This window comes from Pezoporus wallicus, unplaced genomic scaffold (assembly GCF_028554395.1).
Source record: "Pezoporus wallicus isolate ANWC-B61680 ecotype Strahan unplaced genomic scaffold, APGP_CSIRO_Pwel_v1 contig_4012, whole genome shotgun sequence".
Taxonomy (NCBI): Eukaryota; Metazoa; Chordata; class Aves; order Psittaciformes; family Psittacidae; genus Pezoporus; species Pezoporus wallicus.
Genome location: NW_026637828.1, coordinates 109,712 through 129,846, shown reverse-complemented (window position 1 = coordinate 129,846; position 20,135 = coordinate 109,712). Strand labels below are relative to the sequence as shown.

Genomic DNA, 20,135 nt, shown 5'->3' with positions numbered 1-20,135 from the left:
TTTAAGGGAAACCTTCCAGTATCTTCCTACATTCCCATGAACTAGCATTTTCACAGGTAGCTCAAAACCTTCTCTCAAAGCCTTTGCTATGCACTCCAAAGTGCAGAGGCGCATGACCCATACTGTTCGTGGCTTCCCAAATCAGCATATAAGTGAGTTTGCATTATTCTAGGTGATTGGTAGCAACACCATCTTTAGGACTACAGAAATCAGACGAAGAGATGCAACCAACAAACAGTAACCAAATTGCCAGCAATTGAAAAGATTATTTGATTCTGGGCAGAAGGCTCAATAAAGTAGTAACAGCTGGTTTCAGAAAGCAGCCTAGAAACTTATGGTCATTTTAAAGCTTCAAGTCAGAGGGGTTGGCTGTCTGGATTTTGGAGATGCGCCTTTGATAACTCGAGAGTTCTGATTTCTGAGAGTTCCTGCTAAAATTAAAGAGCAAAAGACCTGCCACTTAGAGGTACTTCCCATAGCAAAAGAAATGAGAGCCTAAAAGGATCTGATCACTAACAGTTAAGAACTCATGATGTAATCAAAGTACGGGACTTTTTCACTTGCTAGTGAAATAAAGCATTTTTAGAATCATGTCATGGGATTCTCTGAATTGAGTCACTATCCATTTGAACCTGTCAGCAAAAAGGACTTCCAGCAGGTTAAGTGGCAGCAGCAAGATACACTTTGTCACAAGATACACCTGAAGTTCAGCGTATTGCTATGGCAATTCAGCCTAGGAGAGCCTAGCAGGAAAAATGTAGCACAGGAATACTAACAAACTCTAAACCTTCTAGAGCAATACAATCAGGGGAAAGAGGACCAACAAAGAAGCATTCTGGGAGTTCTTGCTGACAAGAAAGACCCTTCAATCCCAAAGGATTTACAGGAATATTAATATTGATTTCAAATTTCCACCAACAGAACTTAAGCTACTCCTTACTTAGCATATGAAAAACCATGGAGCAATCATTTTCTATTAACACATTTCTAAGAATCATTTTGTTCAGTGTCTTAGAGGATATTCTATGAAACATTTTTGCTTTCTAAGAACAATACTTTTCAAGATAATCCACTGTACTTTATCAAACTTCCTGTGATAACAAAAGTTTCATGGCTTATAAGAAGTAATTATAGCAAAAGTTTTCTGAAGATTCCTGGAAATATCTTTTTTTCTTCAAGAGCACTTGAATATACTTATGCAGACATGCAAGTGCAAAGCTACCCGAAGAACAACACTTTTCAAATGACAATGTTGTGCAATAAGATATCTTAAAGACTTACTGGCACCACAAGGCTTATTATGACACTGCCAGATAAGAGCCAAGAAGGGATTATCCTAAGCATGCTGATAACAATGTTGTTATTCAGGTCAGTTATCACCTCTACAATTTGCTTTTTTTCTCCTCACTCTCAAGACCCCTATCATGAATTACTTCAGCCAGATGAACACTCCTGAGTAGATTGTTTGGGTTTTTGTTTTCCAATATCTAAGAAAGACAAGCAATATGAAGTCAGCCAGCTTTTCAGTGGCGATTCTTACCATAGGAATATAATGACAGACTGAAATAACAGATCACAAAAGGAAACTGCCAGCGTATGTCATCACAACTTCTTATGCCTTCTTATGGGGTTGTCCACATGGTCTAAAAAATTAAATCCCCAGTACAAGAACATACTGAATTGATCAGACACAAGAAATTGTAGAGAAAAGTTTTTTTTCACTGTGACAGGTAAATATTATATACTCTACACACAGACCTGCCTTCATAAAGTCTTCATGATTTTACGGATGAAGCTTCTAACCAAGCAGCTTTCAAGGAAAAAAAAAAAAAAAGGAAAAGAAAAATAGCATGACTCACTCTTCGTGTTCTTTCTACATCTCCACAAGGCAATCTTTTCACAAAATCAATACCAGTCAGTGGTGTCCCCGTTGGAGGCAGTAAGATTGAGGCATCCATCATCAAGTACTCCACATTCATGGGTTTAATCTATAAAAATATTTTAGCATTGATCACTATACAGAACAACAAGCATCTGCATCTTTACTTTCAAATACGATTCATGGTTGCATATTTTAAGAGGAAGGAACTGTCAGAGTTCCGAGATATTTTTTTTAATACACTCTATCTTATTTCGAGATCCTTACACACAATCTCTATTTTATTTGCTTATCATTCCCTAACACACTGTTGAAGTTTCCATACTGAAAAGAACCCATGGGAAAATAACTCTGAAAAATTACAGACAAAAAGCTATTTCATGAGTACTAAAAACAAAAGCCTGTCACGTTCTTGCAACTTCAATCATAAGAAAGTTTTCCATATCTTTTTCTCTCCAAAAGAACTCTCAAGTATCAAGTAATGCAGTAACTTTCACACTAGAAAATTCCCTTCAACTGTGCCACTAAGAGAGTCTCTCCTCTACATGTCTGCCTATTTCCATGAATAAATGATGTCTAAACTATCTATCCTGCTATACCTTTGGGCAATTTCATCCAAGACTTATTACATACACATGCACTGGAGACACAAACTTCTTTTTGCCAGGAAGCCAGCTGGAATGGCAAGAACATACAAAAGCCCGTTCCACAGCTTGTACACTACTGGCCCAAAAGAAAAATGTAGCCATATGGGCATTCCAAAATAGCCAACTGTAACTGGAAGCATTCCTGGCCACTTTGCCATGGTCACATACCATAAAAGTAGCAGACTGAAACAAGGTCCAGAATATTCACAGCACAGTTTTAACTGCTGCCTTGCACACATATAGACTTAAAAATAATTTTTAGCCAATTTTTCTGATCTCAGAACAATTCATCTTCACTGTCTAAAACACTGCATTAACAAATTCAATAATGTGTAAAAAGATACAGAAGCCTACATAGACATTTGTCCTGGTTTCAGCTGAGATAGTTAATTTTCTCCCTAGTAGTTGTGTCTTGGCTTTAGTCTGAGAAAAGTGTTGATAACACTGATGGTTTAGTTGGTGCTAAGTTGTGCTCACACTAAGTTAAGAACATTTCAGTCTCATGTTCTGCAGCCAGGAGGAAGCAGACAGGACACCTGACCCAAACTAGGCAAAGGGGTATTCCATACCACAGTACATCATGCCCAGTATATAAACTGGGGGGAGTGAGCCAAGAGGGGGACTGATGGCTGCTCAGGGACAGGCTGGGTATCAGTCAACAGGTGGTGAGCAACCGTGCTGTGCATCACCTGGGTTTTCCTTTTTTATTTGTTTTATTGCTATTTCCTTTTATTATCATTATCATTGTTATTATTATATTTTATTTATCTTATTAAAGTGTTCTTTTTTCAACCCACAGTTTTTTACCTTTTCTTCCATTTCTCTTCCCCATCCCATGGGAAGGGTAGGGGGGCTGAATGACTCTGTGGTAATTAGTTGCTGGCTGGGGTTAAACTATGACGACAATGAACAAATGAGAACACAGAACTAAAATCCCTAACAAATTAATAACTACTTCAGATGCAACTCACATATGTGTATGCTGGTTTAAACAGTATTTTACAACATAAAGGTGAAGAATGTTAAAAAAAGGAAATGGAAAGTACAATACAGGAAGATTTTCACATTGCTTAACACCTAAAAAAAAAATCCAATGTCTCATTTCCCAGGATAAAGCAATTTTTATATAATCACTTTCTGAAAGCAACAGGCTTTTATTAAATAAAGAGCTGTAAAATTTCACAGAAAAGATTCATGTAACTGTAGAGATAACTCCTCAGAGACAAAAAAGCCACCCTCATTTTGTTATTCTATTCCCAGAAAAAAAAGATACCAGCATTGTCAGTAGTTAGCAGTAAGTACTTGCACTTGCTGCTGTGCTGTATCTGGGTTTGAGGATCTGGCAGGGCGGAAGGGGTGTCACTTACAGTCATGCTCCGGTATTCATCTTCAAACATATCCAGAAAAATTTCTTCTCCCTTTCAAAAAGAGGGATAAGGACAGACCATAAATCCTTACAAACATGAAGCCATGTTTGTTTTGTTTCATCATGTACTGGGTGTTCCAGGGCCACCACCAACTGCAGGGCACAGCTGAGCCCCTCAGCAACAGTTACGGCACCTCTGGGGGAGAGATTCCTGGGCAGGCTGCACAGAGGGCCATGGTGGAGCAGGTGAGTATGCCCTGACAGAACTGCTGTCGTGGAGGACCCACACTGAATCAGGTTTCCTTCCTGAAGGACTGCAGCCCATGGAGAAGAAAACCCGCACTGGGGCAGGGGAAAAGAGTGAGGAAGAAGAAGGGCCAGAGATGAACTGCTATGGACTGACCCCAAACCCCTCTTTCCCACCCCACTGCACCACTCAGGGGGAGAAGTTAGAAGAGTCAGGAATGAAGCAGCAAAGATGACCTAGGGAAAATGGAGGGGTGGGGGGAAGGTTTTAATTTGTCTTTGTTTCTGACTATCTAAATTTATTTTAATTGCCAGTAAATTAATTTTCACCAAATTGGTTCTGTTTCACCCATGATGGTATTGAAAAGTGATCTCCCTGTTTATCTCAACCATAAGATTTTTTTATCTTACATTCTCCCTCCATCCTCTTGAGGAGGGGGAGTGAGAGAGCAGCTAGGTGGATGTCCTGCAGCCAGTCAAGGTCAACCCACCACCTCAAGTTACTTATTGTATGTAAGCCACATTGAGAAGACATCCTTCAAGAGAATTCTAAGAACAATACAAAGAGGCTTTAGACACCTGAAATCTGTCATGGATTTACCACTCGTTATACAGAAGTTAATGCCTGGGGGTGCAGAGGCCTCCAGTGAGAAGATTAAGTAAAATTTGAGATCATAATTTCAGATAAGACATGAATAAAAAGCAATGCCAAAAAGAAACAACATTCTGTATTAGAAATGTTCTAATAGTGTGGTTCTGTTCCATGAAATACATAAAATACACGCCAGTTACATCAAAAGTACATGGCTGCTAACTTGACCTCCAGCACAAGCCCTGTGGGACTTCGTGATGTTATGCCAGTGTGGTATGGAATGGCATGAAAGCAGAGGAATCCTCCAAAATGACTTTCTTCTATATCACACATTTAGAGTGCCCCTCTTAAAAAGTGCTGCCTTGCGCACTCTGTAAAGACTGGGATGCAGACTTGCTTCTAATTCCACATTATGTAAAATATTTTTTTCTTGCAGCATTTCGCATATATACCTTATAGAAACGACGAAGGAGATGAATACTTTCCTCCCTTGCACCCTAGGAAAAACAAAATAACTGTGTTTCAGGGAGTAAATGCACCATTTACTCAAAAGTCACATTTAAACAAAAAAAAAGCCAAAAAAAATACATAAGAGACTATCAATGTCACAATACTCATAGCTTTCAGCCCAGAATTTGATAGAACACAGTTCTTGCACTCACAAAAATACAGTTTAGGCAAGCTTGTTAGTTTCAAAAGCACTCCATATCATTCAGATGGATGGCATACAGAGTTCAGAGAGAAAGGTCAACGTAACCTTGCTAGAGAAGTTAAGAAAGATAACAGCAAAGCTGAGAACACAACACAGGGTATTGATTTTCTATATTCACTGCACAGAGTCACCAATGGAAAGATGTTCTAGAAGCTCAAATTTCACATTTATGCTTGTTGCAATCACAAGTTAAACAAATTTATTCAACTATAAGACTCAAAGACAAGTGATGCTGTGACCGGTAATGTGAAAGAAAATACTTACCTCAAGGCAAGCAAGGTGAACATCTTTTATGATGCTGCTGTTTCTAGAGAACACAAGCTGCTTCAGCAACAGGCAGCCAAGTTCTAAAGTTGCCAAACGGATTTTTCCATCTATGAAAAGAAAATTTCAATATACAAAATAGCAGCAGTCCAAGTATCACTTGTCTCATTACCAGATGCTATTAAATGCTTCTACACTTTACTGCAATTGTCATAAACTTTGCTCCTCTGTCATACACACCGTATCTGAGAAGGATGAATGCTAATGTTGACTTACAATTTTGATGGTTATTAAAAAATATCCCAAAACTGGAAGAGTAATTCAAAGCAGAAGAAAACTTCAAGCAGAAGTGTGCTATAAGAAGGCAATAAATACTATCAGAAAAGAAGACGAAAACCATGCCTTTGTCAATCTGATTAGGGAGAGCTGAATTACACTAAAATTACAACAGACTCAGCTGTTTGGCATGGGTAAAGTTACAGGACAAACGGAAGTTGTGTATATAGCATACTAAAAAGGCATAGCTTTTCCTTAATTAAAAAAGTCCACAAGATTCAAATACAGCCTGAAATCTGGAGAAGTCAGAGTGAAAGAATGCACCGAGATTTTAAGCTTGTATTTCAGAAGGATTAATATAGGTATAATCCTTAGGATATGTATTATATATAAGAAATGCAGAGTTGGAGTTCAGTGATCAATACTGAAGAGACAGACAAACATCTTAGCTTTTGACCCCAACCCCATCTATCATTTTACAAGTTAGCAGCATGCTGTCAGAAACTAGACAAAGGTCAGTAGCCCAAAAAGCAGAGAACAGGAAATGTTCTACACAGCATTTAGCAAGCTTACATCCCCCTATTTCCACCCCTCCCCAGAAGTGCTTTTGTTTAAATAAATGCATTTCCTCATCTTGCACTCTTTCCATCTCCCAGTATGTCCAAAGTCTTTATATATATAAAAACATGGTCTTAATCTGTGACTGACACATCAGCTCAAGTTAATACTCTGTTGACTAGTCAAATAAGCATTAGATTTTACCCTGCAGACAACCAGAAATTTGATTGGATGTCAGTTTCAGGGGAAAACCACATCTACTCATTTGAAGTTTTAACAGGGGAAGTGAAGTGAGAAGAGATGTGGCTTAAACAACAATCATGTTTCCATGGAACAGGCCACTGAGCCTTATCCCTCATTTCACAAAGAAAGTAGAACTCAGGGAAAAAAACCCAGGTTTTCTGCAAAACAGTTCAGAAACTGGATATACAATGCAAAAAAAACCAACCAAACAAACAAAATAATCACGGGAAAATATGTCTATCACCTCTAGAGACAGGATACTATAAGCAAAGGCTACCATATAGTTTTCAAGTCTACTACTCCACTGGAATTACTTTCATAAGCAAAGGTGCCACAAATCATATATCCAGGATGCTGAATCACAGAATGGTCTGAGTTGGAAGGGACCTTAAAGCTCATCAAGTTCCTACCCCCTGCCATAGTCAGGTTGATCCAAGCCCCATCCAACCTGGCCTTGAACACTGGCAGGCTGGGGCAGCCACAGCTTCTCTGGGCAGCCTGTGCCAGTGCCTCAGCACCCACACATTCATCATTTTCTATTAATTCTGCTTATTTCCCAAAAGCACATACACTTTTTCGTAATTTCAGGACTTTGTCCTGAGTTGCCGACTGGGGTTAAACATGACGTATTTGCACCAGACACTCTCCCCAGGCACTGGGAAGTCTGAAGCCCAGGGAGGGCCTCAGGAGACCACAGCTGTCCCTGCCAGACCATTGTGAAATCACTATATACCTCATCACTTTTCTTTACTCAAAACCACAGAAAGTAGGAATTAAGACAACAGAATCATGTAGTACTCTGAGTATGAAAGCAACTATTCAGCAGAAATCCAGAGCTCCTCACCAACCAAGAAAAAACTGATTGCTGTCTCTCACAGACTGTATTGTTCATGGAAGAGACAGATGCTTCCCCCTCAAAGACAAGAGGCTAGGGAGCAACACTTTTTTTATTACTTCCCTCCCCTCCCCCCCCCCCCCCCCCCCCCCCCCCAAACCTGGTTGGGCAGCATAATTCATTATCCTGATGAGCCCTTCTGCAAGTACATGGTTATATGAATTTCTCTCTTCAGCATGTTGAGCTGGAAGCTGAATTCTCTCCAGCTTGACTGGGTCAATTCCTTTGTGGGAGATGAAGGAAGAAAAGTAAATGAGGAAACAGGTATGCCTTGAGGTAAGTATTATAATATACTGCAGTAGTTTTCTCAGAAGCAGCAATACAAAACTGGGCAATTTAGTTTTGAACAACAGAAAGACTAAACGCGTTCATCACAGTATCGCAGTATCACAGTATGCTAGAGATTGGAAGGGACCTCGAAAGATCATCTAGTCCAATCCCCCTGCCGGAGCAGGAACACCTAGATAATGTTACACAGGAATGTGTCCAGGCGGGTTTTGAATGTCTCCAGAGAAGGAGACTCCACAACCTCCCTGGGCAGCCTGTTCCAGTGTTCTGTCACCCTCACTGAGAAGAAGTTTCTTCTCAAGTTTAAGTGGAACCTCTTGTGTTCCAGTTTGTACCCATTACCCCTTGTCCTATCATTGTTTGCCACTGAGTAGAGCCTGGCTCCATCCTCGTGACACTCCCCCTTTATATATTTATAGACACTAATAAGGTCACCCCTCAGTCTCCTCTTCTCCAAACTATAGAGACCCAGCTCCTTCAGTCTTTCCTCATAAGGGAGATGCTCCACTCCCTTAATCATCTTTGTTGCCCTGCGCTGGACTCTCTCCAGCAGCTCCCTGTCCTTCTTGAACTGAGGGGCCCAGAACTGGACACAATATTCCAGATGGGGTCTCACCAGGGCAGAGTAGAGGGGAAGGAAGACCTCTCTCGACCTACTAACCACACCCCTTCTAATACACCCCAGGATGCCATTGGCCTTCTTAGCCACAAGGGCACAGTGTTGGCTCATGGTCATCCTGTCGTCCACTAGGACCCCCAGGTCCCTCTCCCCTACACTGCTCTCTAACAGGTCGTTTCCCAACCTATACTGGAACCTGGGGTTGTTCCTGCCCAGATGCAGGACTCTACACTTTCCCTTGTTATATTTCATCAAGTTATTCCCTGCCCAACTCTCCAGCCTGTCCAGGTCTCGCTGGATGGCAGCACAGCCTTCTGGCGTGTCAGCCACTCCTCCCAGCTTAGTGTCATCAGCAAACTTGCTGATAGTACACTCAATTCCCTCATCTAAATCGCTGATGAATATATTAAATAATACCGGTCCCAGTACTGACCCTTGAGGCACTCCACTAGTTACAGGCCTCCAACTAGACTCAGCCCCATAGGCTACAACTCTCTGGCTTCTCTCCTTCAGCCAGTTCGCAGTCCACCTCACTACCTGATCATCCAGTCCACACTTCCTCAATTTAGCTGTGAGGATGCTGTGGGAGACTGTGTCAAATGCTTTGCTGAAGTCAAGGTAGACCACATCCACCGCTCTGCCATCATCCATCCACCGTGTTATTTCCTCATAAAAGGCTAAGAGATTGGTCAAACATGATTTCCCCCTGGTGAAGCCATGTTGACTGCCCCTCATAACCCTCTTATCCTTGATATGCGTTAAGATGGCACCAAGGATAAGGCGTTCCATCACTTTCCCAGGGATGGAGGTGAGGCTGACCGGTCTATAGTTACCCGGGTCCTCCTTCTTGCCCTTTTTGAAGACTGGAGTGACATTTGCTTTCCTCCAGTCCTCAGGCACCTCTCCCGTTTCCCAAGACTTGGTAAAGATGATGGAGAGTGGTCTAGCAATGACTTCCGCCAGTTCCCTCAGCACCCACGGGTGCATCCCATCTGGACCCCTGGATTTATGGATGTCCAGATTGCTCAGCTGGTCTCTAACCCATTCCTCATCGACTAAGGCAAACCTCTCCGTCGACCTGACTTCATCTAAGGTCTCCGGGGTACAGGGCTCTTCAGGACTGCCTGCAGCAGAGTAGACAGAGACAAAGAAGGCATTCAGTAACTCTGCCATCTCTGTATCTTCTGTCACCAGGGCACCCATCCCGTTCATCAGTGGGCCTACATTGCCTCTGGTGTTAGTTTTGTCTGCCATGTATTTGAAAACGCTCTTTTTGCTGTCCTTGACCCTTCTAGCCACGTTTAATTCTAAGGATGGCTTAGTCCTCCTAGCTGCCTTCCTACATCCTCTAGCAGCAGCCTTATATTCCTCCCAAGTGGCCAGCCCCTCCTTCCATGACCTGTAAACTCTCCTCTTCCACTTGAGCATACCCAGCAATTCCCTATTTAGCCATGCAGGTCTCTTGGCCCTCTTCCTTGACTTCCTACGTGTTGGGATGCTCTGATCTTGAGCACGGAAAAAGCAGTCCTTGAATGTCAACCAACTATCTTGGGCCCCTTTACCTTCAAGCAGCCTTTGCCCATGGGATTTCCCCTAGCAATTGCTTGAAAAGGCCAAAGTTTGCCCTGCTAAAGTCCACGGTTGCAATTCTACTTGGTATTCTACTAGTCCTACCACACAAGATCCTGAACTCCACCATCTCGTGGTCGCTGCAACCAAGGCAGCCCTCAACCCTTACTGCTTCAACCAGATCCTCCTTGTTAGTGAGGATGAGATCCAGCAGCGCTCCTCATACACCATTTGCAGGAGGAAGTTATCATCCATACGCTGGAGGAACCTCCTGGACTGTGGCTGGGTTGCTGAGTGGTCCTTCCAGCAAACATCAGGGAAGTTAAAATCCCCCACGACGACCACAGCCTGTGACTGTGAGGCCGCTCTCAGCTGCCTGTAGAAGGCCTCGTCAACTTCCTCACCCTGATCTGGTGGTCTGTAACAGACACCCACAACAGTATCCCCCCTGCCAGCCTGCCCCTTAATTCTCACCCACAGACTCTCAACTCGCTCGTCATCTGTCCCCAGACAGAACTCGGTGCATTGTAGTTCCTCCCGCACATAAAGAGCAACCCCACCACCCTTCCTGGCTGGCCTGTCTTTCCTGAAAAGGACATAGCCCTTCATGATTATATTCCAGTCATGTGAGCTGTCCCACCACGTCTCTGTAATTGCCACCAGATCATAGTCTCCTGACTTAACACAGGTTTCCAACTCCTCCTGCTTATTTCCCATGCTGCGTGCATTGGTGTACAGACATTTCAGGGAGCGAGCTGAGCACACCGATTTCACCCTAGGATTATAGGAGGCCTCCCAGTCTTCATTAATTCTGGAGCGCTGCCCCACTGGGGCAAGCCCAGCTACAACCCCATCCCCCTTCGAATCTAGTTTAAAGCTCTCCAAATGAGCCCTGCTAATTCGTGCCCCAGCATCCTTTTGCCTCTGTGAGACAAACCTTTCTCACTTGTCATTGTCCAGACTGGTGCCCTATAAAACCAGCCGTTATCAAAGAATCCAAAGCCCTGCCTGTAGCACCAGCCTCGAAGCCAATTGTTTATGAACTGAATCTTCCCATTCCTTCTCACATCATCAGTGGAAGATGGAAGGAGTGAGGAGAAGATCACTTGAGCCCCAGACTCTTTCACCATCCGCCCCAAGGCCCTGTAGTCTTTCTTCATCCCCCTCAGACTGCGGGAAGCAGCTTCCTCCCCACCTGTCTGGAAGACCAGCAGCGGGTAGTAGTCTGTCAGGTGCACCACGTTGGGGAGCTCCCTGGTGATATCCCTGATCCGGGCTCCAGGCAGACTACACACTTCCCTATGATGAGGGTCAACTCTGCGTATCATGCCCTCTGTTCCTCTCAGAAGGGAATCCCCTACTACAATGACCCTTCTTTCTTTCTTAACAGAGGCAGTCTTGAGGTGCAAAGTCGACCCCCTTTTCCTATGTGGCCTTGCGGGCTGGCCTTGCACCACATTCTCACCTACCTCTCCTTCAAGATCCAGGGCCTCTAACCTATTACGGAGGGACACCTGGGGAAGCAGGGCAGGAAGGGGGGAGGGTTTCCCACGACGTCGAACTGGAACTCGCTTCCAACCCTCGTCGTCTTTTTGGTCCCCTACCTCTGCGCAACAGCTACAGGGCAGGGGCTGTCTCGGGCCATCCCCCTCTGTGTGAGAAGGCAGGGGGTCCTTCCCCTTTTGGGGGGTATCTCCCTGGAACCGTTCCGACTGGCACGCCAGGGAGTTACCCCACCAGTCGATCTCCCTTTCACACTCCCTGATGGTCCTCAGTGTCTCAACCTCCTCCTTAAGTCTTGCCACCAGGCTAAGCAGATCTTCTACCTGCTCACACCTCACGCAGGCGGAATGCTGTCCTCCCTCCCCCGGCAGCAGCAGGCTCTGGCACTCCCTGCACCCAGAGACCTGAACAGCCACGGTTTGGGACGGGGTCTCTGTCTGAGTTGCTGTAGTCACCTTACTGCAAGCTCTCTTTCTGGAGGCTACCATATTGGTCCGCAGTCTGGGACACCAGCAACACGACCTGCTCGTTCCTCCCTGCGCCCAGTGGGCAGTGACCGCTGCCCTCTCAAAGGCTTTTTCAAGGCAAGCAGCATGGGGGTGGTCACCGTCACCGTGGGAACGCCCCCCTCCACGTCAGCCTCTCTCTCGCAAGGGCTGCTGGGGCTTCGGGGATCGGGAGATGTCGGGAATCGAGATGTCTCTGTGCTATCCCCTCTGATTTTCCTAATCTCCGTTGACCCTGTATCGCTGAAAAATCTGAGTCTTAAATGGAGCCTACTTAGTGAAGGCACTCAAATACCAGGTGGATAGTGACATCCAAGCCATTTTGCTGCATCTGGAATTCTCAGACTATTTGTTTGCATCTAAATCAAAGTCAAGTCATATATCTGAAGAGCGTAATGGCTACAGGGGAAAAGAGGAAGTCCAATTTGAAATTCTGCTCTAGGAATAAGTGACCAGTTCATTTATGTTTAAAGAAAAAAGGAATTTTATTTAGTAACTAGTGGCCTTTTATTTAGTACCCTCCCCAATAGATTCTCACTGATTTGTATAAGGAAACAAAACCCATCTTTCTTTCTTCCTCTAAAATAGCAGTTATTTCTCAGAATAGACTGGTTACTGTAAGGACTCTTAAAAATAAATGAAGTTATGGACTGCTGAGGATCCCCCTGTCCTTGTTTTAAAGGATGGTAATAACCCCATAAAACAGAAGATTACTATCTCGGGGTTTATAGTGTCTTCCAAACCTGCACTTGTAGTACATTAACACCGCCATTCGTGGTACCTGAATTATTTCTTCACTAAGCAAGGTCCATTTGAAGATTAATGACAGTATTACAAATGTCATGATGAGACTAAAAAAAGGAAGGCAGGAGGGGAAGCATTTAAGGAACAAGGGCAATCAGAGTGCTAGTGTTCACAACAATCTAACAGTTTGATGAAATGTTAAGAAACAGTTTTCCTTCTGGGAATAAAAGCTACTCACAAGTAACATTTCTTAGAGAAAACCTATATGCAGATTAAATTTTCACAGGAGGACATAGTCATTAACTCACATAAAACCATTAAGAAGACTAAGAAAACATGTGGGAGGAATAAGGCAGGACCAGACAGGTACTCAACAAAGTGGCCAAACTGAAATCACAGTGAAAGAATTCATATTCAGCATCTTTCTTTTGGTTGTTTGCCTGCCAAGGACACCAAGTTCTGCATTCTTGAGATAGAGCACATGCTCTAGCAACATATATGAAGGGTTCCTTCTGGGATTAAAGATCTCTCAGATCCAAGAGGTACATGTATGCACCTAAACAGATGTGTCACAAATTGTGATTCTTCTTTATTGTTCACACAGATATTTCTTGCTGGTGAAGACCAAGCATATTTTCTTTAAACTCATTCAAGCACATGGTGCAAAATGCAGACTCAGTATCCAATGGAAGGAGTCATGATCAAAAGCCTCAAAGGTGTCTACATTTAGTGACTAAGACTGAGAAGGCTGCTCCCTTAGAAGCAAGGCCCAAATCAAAGTTCTTGGTTAAGCTAGAGCAATTCAGTGGTTTTCTGAACGAGCTCTGTTTTAGCCTTCACCACTGTACCAGAGTGAGCAGGATTGGGGGGAAATGGTGAAATTCAAACTGACCAGCTAGGGAATCAGGAACAGACCTGAAACAGCTAATATACTGAAATAGAAAACCACAACTCGTTTTCCTGTGGTGTAGAGAGCACAAGTTTGTATTGCACTCAGTCACAAGAAATCATCCTAGATTTCCAATTCATTACCTGGTGAACTGATTCAAGTGCTCACTACAGCATTTACCATCTCTGTCGGGCAGTAAACAGGTAATCAGATCCTAGACGCACAACTCTTAGAGAGTTACTGCTTCCTGAAACTGAGGAAACAACTCTCCATGTTTGGACCTTCATGCCCTTTTGTAAAAGAAAAGGGTCACTGACCTGTATCCTGAGAAAGTCTGTAAGCAGAGAGATCTCTTGCATTATATTGAATTCAGATATAAACACATTGACTCCAGCTCAATCCTGAGGCACCTTTCATGACTGATATTGAATCCAGGGTAGAACGGAAGAGCTGCTCTTTAACAGCTCCTGAACTTTTAAAGAACAACATTCGTTCTTGCATCAAACGGGCACTAAATTAACAGCTTGTAAAACCCCTCTTCTTCAAGACAGATGCACTGATTCTTTGGCCCCCTAAGGCTGAAAGCAGTCTATTACAGGCCACGGGAGGAGTGGGCTCGTGAAAGACAAGACCACCAAACCTGGATGTCATTATCTGTCCAGCATCTAACACCTAGGACCAAGGATATGGGGAGAAGGGAAATTAGCTTCCAAAGAGCACCAGGCTAATGTAAACTATTGACAAAGAAAGCCAATGAATATAACCTAAAGAATTTTTCATTTAGAAAGGTCTGATGTGACCATCAAAGAAGGAAGTGTGTATTTTGACCTCTTAACAAATAACAGGTACCTCGAGTTTAGGGCAAGGATATGTTTAGTGTCTTGAAAGTTAGATATTTCACCGCCTGTTGTATTTCTCTTGGTAACCCTGGATATTGGGTGGAAAATAAAGAGCACAGAGACTGCTGAAACTAAGCAGCAAGAGGCTGTATCCGCTGCATTCCTCACTGTTTACAGCAATACTACAGATGTAAGCAAATCATCTTTGAAACAAGAGAGGATGTCAGACTTTTTTCTGGGAAAAAAGATATTGAATAGTGACTAATTATACTGAAGGAAAAAAACAGTGGGCTGAAGGACTGTAGTCTTAAGTAGAAGAATTCTTAGGAAATACAACCCTAGAGTACATGTTTACTCCTTTACAATGACACTGAAAGGCTTCTGGGGACATTCTGAAGCTGCAACAGCTACAGCTAATGATTTTGGCTATTCACAGCTTCAACTAATGAATTTTAAGCAAAGAGAATCAATTTTTGACATCAGGGTTTTCTAGCACAGTGATGCTCAAAAGGCCTTTAGTAAAAGACATTTTTTGGAAGAGGTATACTGGTTGTAGGGTGGGCTGGGAAATAAGAGATGCGAGTCAGAGAGGGCTAGAACATGGCAAGGCTGTGGTGCTATCTTGGGTGATATTAGTTGTGTTATTATCTTATGTCATAAGAGATTGTGAAAGCCCTGGAATTGTCTGTAAATTATCATCTCAGAGAAGCATTGTTGGAAAAAGACAAAGCCATCAAGAGGATGGAGGAGAGCAGGAGACGCTTATCTTAGCTAGTTTCCTCAAGACTCCGTTTCCACTCTACCTGACCATTAGAGGTACCTTGAAGCTAAAATGGTATCCTTGCTTTCAAGCATGCCATCACACCTGATGGCTCTCTTGCTAAGTTTACTTAGTGCTAAGTTTACTGTAGCAGTTAATTCATTTAAATAACTAGTATGTCATAGAAACTATACTCATAAGCTAAAAATAATTCAAATTCTGCTCTCAGTTCATGACATACATTCCCATGTATAAGCTATTTACATTACTGTTCCAGAAGGAATCTATTTAAAATGCACAGAAAGATAAACAGCACAAAAGCTAATCATAACCATCCCTTTGAAAAGGTTATGTATTCTCGTACTGTCTGAATTATAACAAAGTACACATTTAACATAGGTTTGCTAGTTTATAAACATAGTCCAGGCTCCTTGGGAGACCTGCAAGATGTCTTATGGCATAGAACACTGACAAATAAACTTTTAATCAATTACGGCATAATGGATGAGGCAGCTGGTGAGGAGTTGCATAGTTCAAAAAGAATAACTGAAGGACTGCCAAAGCTGGATAGAAATAGGCAGCACATGACTTTCATAATCACATCTGATTCTCAGGCCTCAGGCAATATCTATAAGCTAAAAGTATACAAAGATTTAATTTTAACATACGGCGGCAAGTTTTGGAACATTTTATACCTGGCTTACATGCAGCAATCACAAAGTGGGGAAAAAACTGGATGCCATATATCTGCAGATTGAATACAGTGGACTTCAACTGATATTAAGAGATGAAAAATTAAACAGAACAGTCCTATTCCACTTCCAAGAAACCAATGGAAGAAAAGTTACCTGATGTTCACAAAGCTTTCGACCAAATTGTTCTTAAAAATGTGATCCTTAGCAACTGTTTTTACTTACAGCATACTTTTTTCTTCCTCCCCCATGTAAAGAATTTCTCATCCTTTAAGGCATGCATAAACAGAAGTTACAAACAGATCCTGCCTGTCCAAAACTATGTGCCTCATTAGTCTCCCTAGAAGAAGCAAACATTGCTTACCTTTGTTGTGTGACATTGCATATAAAAGACAGAGCACAAAGAGGGCATAGTAATCATCTTCAGCACAGTCCAGTGCATTATAAACCATATCAAGAAAAGGCCTGTGGGAAGGAGTAATTTTACAATTGGTCAGAAGAAAAAGAAGACATCTACAGAAAAACAAGTTAACTATGTTGTTCTAAATGTAGCTAATGGAAGAGGCAAAATTACAGTAATCACATTTGCAGGCATTAAACAAAAAATGAACCTGTTTAAGAGATTCAGATCATAGCTAAGCTTTGTATTACATTATTACATCCTGACATAAATTCTCATGTTTTAATGGGATTTTTTACATAATACTTTCCAAGTGTCTGTTGACACATTTACTAAGTTGTCTGTAGCACATTTAGCATGTATGTAAGCAAAAGCCTGGTTTAAATATTTACATAATTAACATTAAAGAGCTGCTATCACTGTTGCATTAAAAAAACCCTACCTTAAATCTCATGTACTAAACGGACTTGAAGTTTTTACTATTACAAGAAAGCAGGTTTCACTAGAAGTTTGGAGGAAGCTAGGTTATTCTGAAAGAATCAGTCAAAAACTTAACTTCAAACAGTTCTAGGAAGAAAATTATCAGGGATGGAATATCTGAATGGAAAAAAGAAATGTTTAGGCTGCAGATAAGCCTTTTTTCCCCATGACTTTTAAGCATGTGTGACCTATGACATACATACAGGAAGCTACAAATAGCATCATGGTCACCCTTCACCCATACCCTGAACAGACCAGAAAAGTCAAGTTAATCCAGAAGCTGTTTGGAAAGCTCAAAGATTCAACAGATACTAGCAAAAACCTGACAGTAAGGCAACTTGGCTTCTTGTCTTCAGCTGGCTTGCACCCAGTCAGCTCAGAGCACGAGTAGAAATTAGGTTAGTTTTCACAGGTGGTCCAGACAGAAAAAAATTAAAAAAATAAGAAATCATGGAAGTGATAAGAGAGTTTAGAACCTTGATCGAAAAGGGAGAATTTCTACTTCTCAAAGAATTTTTTTAACAGTGAAAAGGAAAAACCATCCTTACGTTACCCAAATTATATCCAAATAAAATACAATATCATAGCATCCCCACTCATAAAACCAAGTATATTTTCCTATCTTCAGACTTAACAGACAAAAAGCATTCACTTCAAACTCATTGCTGTGGTTAGTGATGGGTCCTAACAGCTATCAAAGATTAGAACACAACATACCGATCCCAGACCTGTGGCACCCTGATGGTCACACTTAATGTATCCCAGTAAGCCACTCAAAGTCACAACAATGTATTTAACACTTCCCCTCCACACACATTTCAACAACACACTCTCTTTTATTAAAACAAGGCTATGACAAGAATAACTGAAAACACTGTTCCTCTGCTCAGTTCACAACCTCACAGTCGTATGCTTGGGCATTTCTGAAGCTGGACTACAAGCATCCTCCATGATCAACTGCCACTGAACTGTGCTCTCTCTTTGCCCAAGTTCAGCACTGCCCTACGTACCTAATCCAAATTGCTTAGGTACAGATACTCCTATTGTAGGTCTCAAAAGGAAGTAACTACTCATGCAAAAGCAGCCTGAAGAATTAGCAATGTTGAAAATAAACCAAGAGTGCCTTCAGTCTTCCTAAGCATTGAAGAAGCCCTATAAGCCTCATGACATCCTGAAAAGGGGTGCTTTACACACAGCAAAAGGAGTCCAGCTTCCAGGTCTGAAGAAGAAAAAGGACCAAAATATCCAGGTTCAAGACTACTAAAATACAGAAATGCTACAGCACTGGGTCTGTTGTCATACCAACAACAGACAGTAATTACCCTAAAAACTAACATATGATGTAAAAGTAATATTACATGGTATTAAATGACTTCTATAATCTCTAGTGCATTTTTCCTTGTTTTCAGCCACATACTACTTAGATTTGTGAAACTACAGAATTTTAAGAAAATATGATTACAGTAGAGACCTAAATGCAGGAGAGACCCAGAAAAACCTCAGCTGTAAGAAGGTAGCAACAGAAGGTACAACGTAGCATGAAGATTTTGCATTCTCGAAAAAACTTTACTATGTAACATATCATAAAAGGAAGTTAATTTAAAACAAGCTGGCGTGGTTTAAACCCAGTCAGGCAACTTGTTCACTCACACACACACCCCACACCCCCCCCCTTCTTTCCATCCCCCTACTCCCGGAGGGACGGAGAGGAGAATCAAAAAGAATGCAACTCCCACGGGTTGAGATAAGAACAGTTTAGTAACTAAGGTATAACACAAATCACTACTGCTACCACCAATAATAATAATGATAAAGGAAATAACAAGGGAACAGAATACAACACCTCAGCACCAGCTGACCGATAACTCACCCCCCAAGCCCGACCAAGCTCCGACCGATACCTCCTCCAACCCTGCAGTCTCTCAGCCCTTCCAGCTAACTCCCAGTTACATCCTGGGCATGACGTGCTGTGGTACGGAATAGCTCTCTGGTCAGTTTGGGTCAGGTGTCCTGTCCCTGCTTCCTCTCGGCTTCCCCTCCTCCCTGGCAGAGCATGAGGCTCACAAAGTCCTTGGCCAAACCAAAACATCGCTATCAGTTCTGTTCCCAGGCCGAAAGTCAAAACACTGCACTGCACCAGCTACCAAGAAGGAGAAAAATGACTGCTACTGCTGAACCCAGGACACAAGCCTTTAGGCTTAAGCTCTCAGTAGTGAGGCACATCAAAATAAATTACACCAAGAACACTTGAACTTTCTCTTTTATGTTCTCCACAGTAGTAAAAAGGCTAAGGGAGACTGAAAACCTTTCACAGCTACAGCTTTTTAAACTTCAAATACCACTGTTTTCTGTTTATTTTCAACAAGTGTCGAACAAATTTTAAAAAACATTTTTCATATTAAATATTAATAATGGCCATATGGCAAGTATTTTCCATTGTATTTCTTAACTCTGTAAGCATTTTCTTCCTTTATTAGCCTTTTACTATAGTGACTTCATAGGAGAAACAGGTTAAATTGCTGAGGTGAATTGCTGAGGTGAGTAGCTTGAGAGAGCACACCTTCAACACCAGAGCGGTGGGGAGATCAGCATCCAGGAGCCTCAACTAGGGACCAGGTAAGGAAAGCTAAGGCACAGTTAGAATTAAACTTAGCTAGGGATGTTAAGGATAACAGGAAGGGATTCCACAGGTACGTAGCAAATAAAAAACAGACTAGGGACAACATAGGCCCCCTCAGGAAGCTCTCAGGAGAGCTGACTACCCTGGATTTGGAGAAGGCTGAGGTTCTGAATGACTTCTTTGCCTCGGTCTTCACTGGCAAAGGCTCTGACCAAACCACCCAAGTCTTGGAAGGCAGATGCAGGGACTGTGAGAATGAAGACCTTGCGCCCACTGTAGGAGAGGAACTGGTTCGAGACCATCTCAAAAATCTGAACGTGCACAACTCCATGGGTACTGATGAGATCCATCCACTGGTCCTGAAGGAGCTGGCAAATGAAGTTGCGAAGCCGCTGGCCATCATATTTGAGAAATCATGGCAGTCAGGTGAAGTTCCCGATGACTGGAAAAAGGGAAATATAACCCCCATTTTCAAGAAGGGGAAAAATGGATGACCCAGGGAATTACAGACCAGTCAGTCTCACCTCTGTGCCTGGCAAAATCTTGGA

At 42.4% G+C, this 20,135-nt stretch overlaps 1 protein-coding gene across 7 annotated transcripts in view; it reads right to left on the bottom strand.

Annotated features, from left to right (window-relative positions):
* The window catches only part of CLEC16A (C-type lectin domain containing 16A), a 78,976-nt gene that overhangs the window by 32,333 nt on the left and 26,508 nt on the right, over positions 1 to 20,135 (bottom strand). For all 7 annotated transcript variants that reach the window (XM_057407863.1, XM_057407867.1, XM_057407866.1 and 4 more), the window contains 6 exons: positions 16,452 to 16,552; positions 7,779 to 7,901; positions 5,707 to 5,816; positions 5,183 to 5,227; positions 3,894 to 3,944; positions 1,860 to 1,988 (listed from right to left, as the gene is read on the bottom strand). In XM_057407863.1, the coding sequence (XP_057263846.1) occupies positions 1,860 to 1,988; positions 3,894 to 3,944; positions 5,183 to 5,227; positions 5,707 to 5,816; positions 7,779 to 7,901; positions 16,452 to 16,552 (559 nt within the window). The remainder of the gene's footprint in view (positions 1 to 1,859; positions 1,989 to 3,893; positions 3,945 to 5,182; positions 5,228 to 5,706; positions 5,817 to 7,778; positions 7,902 to 16,451; positions 16,553 to 20,135) is intronic.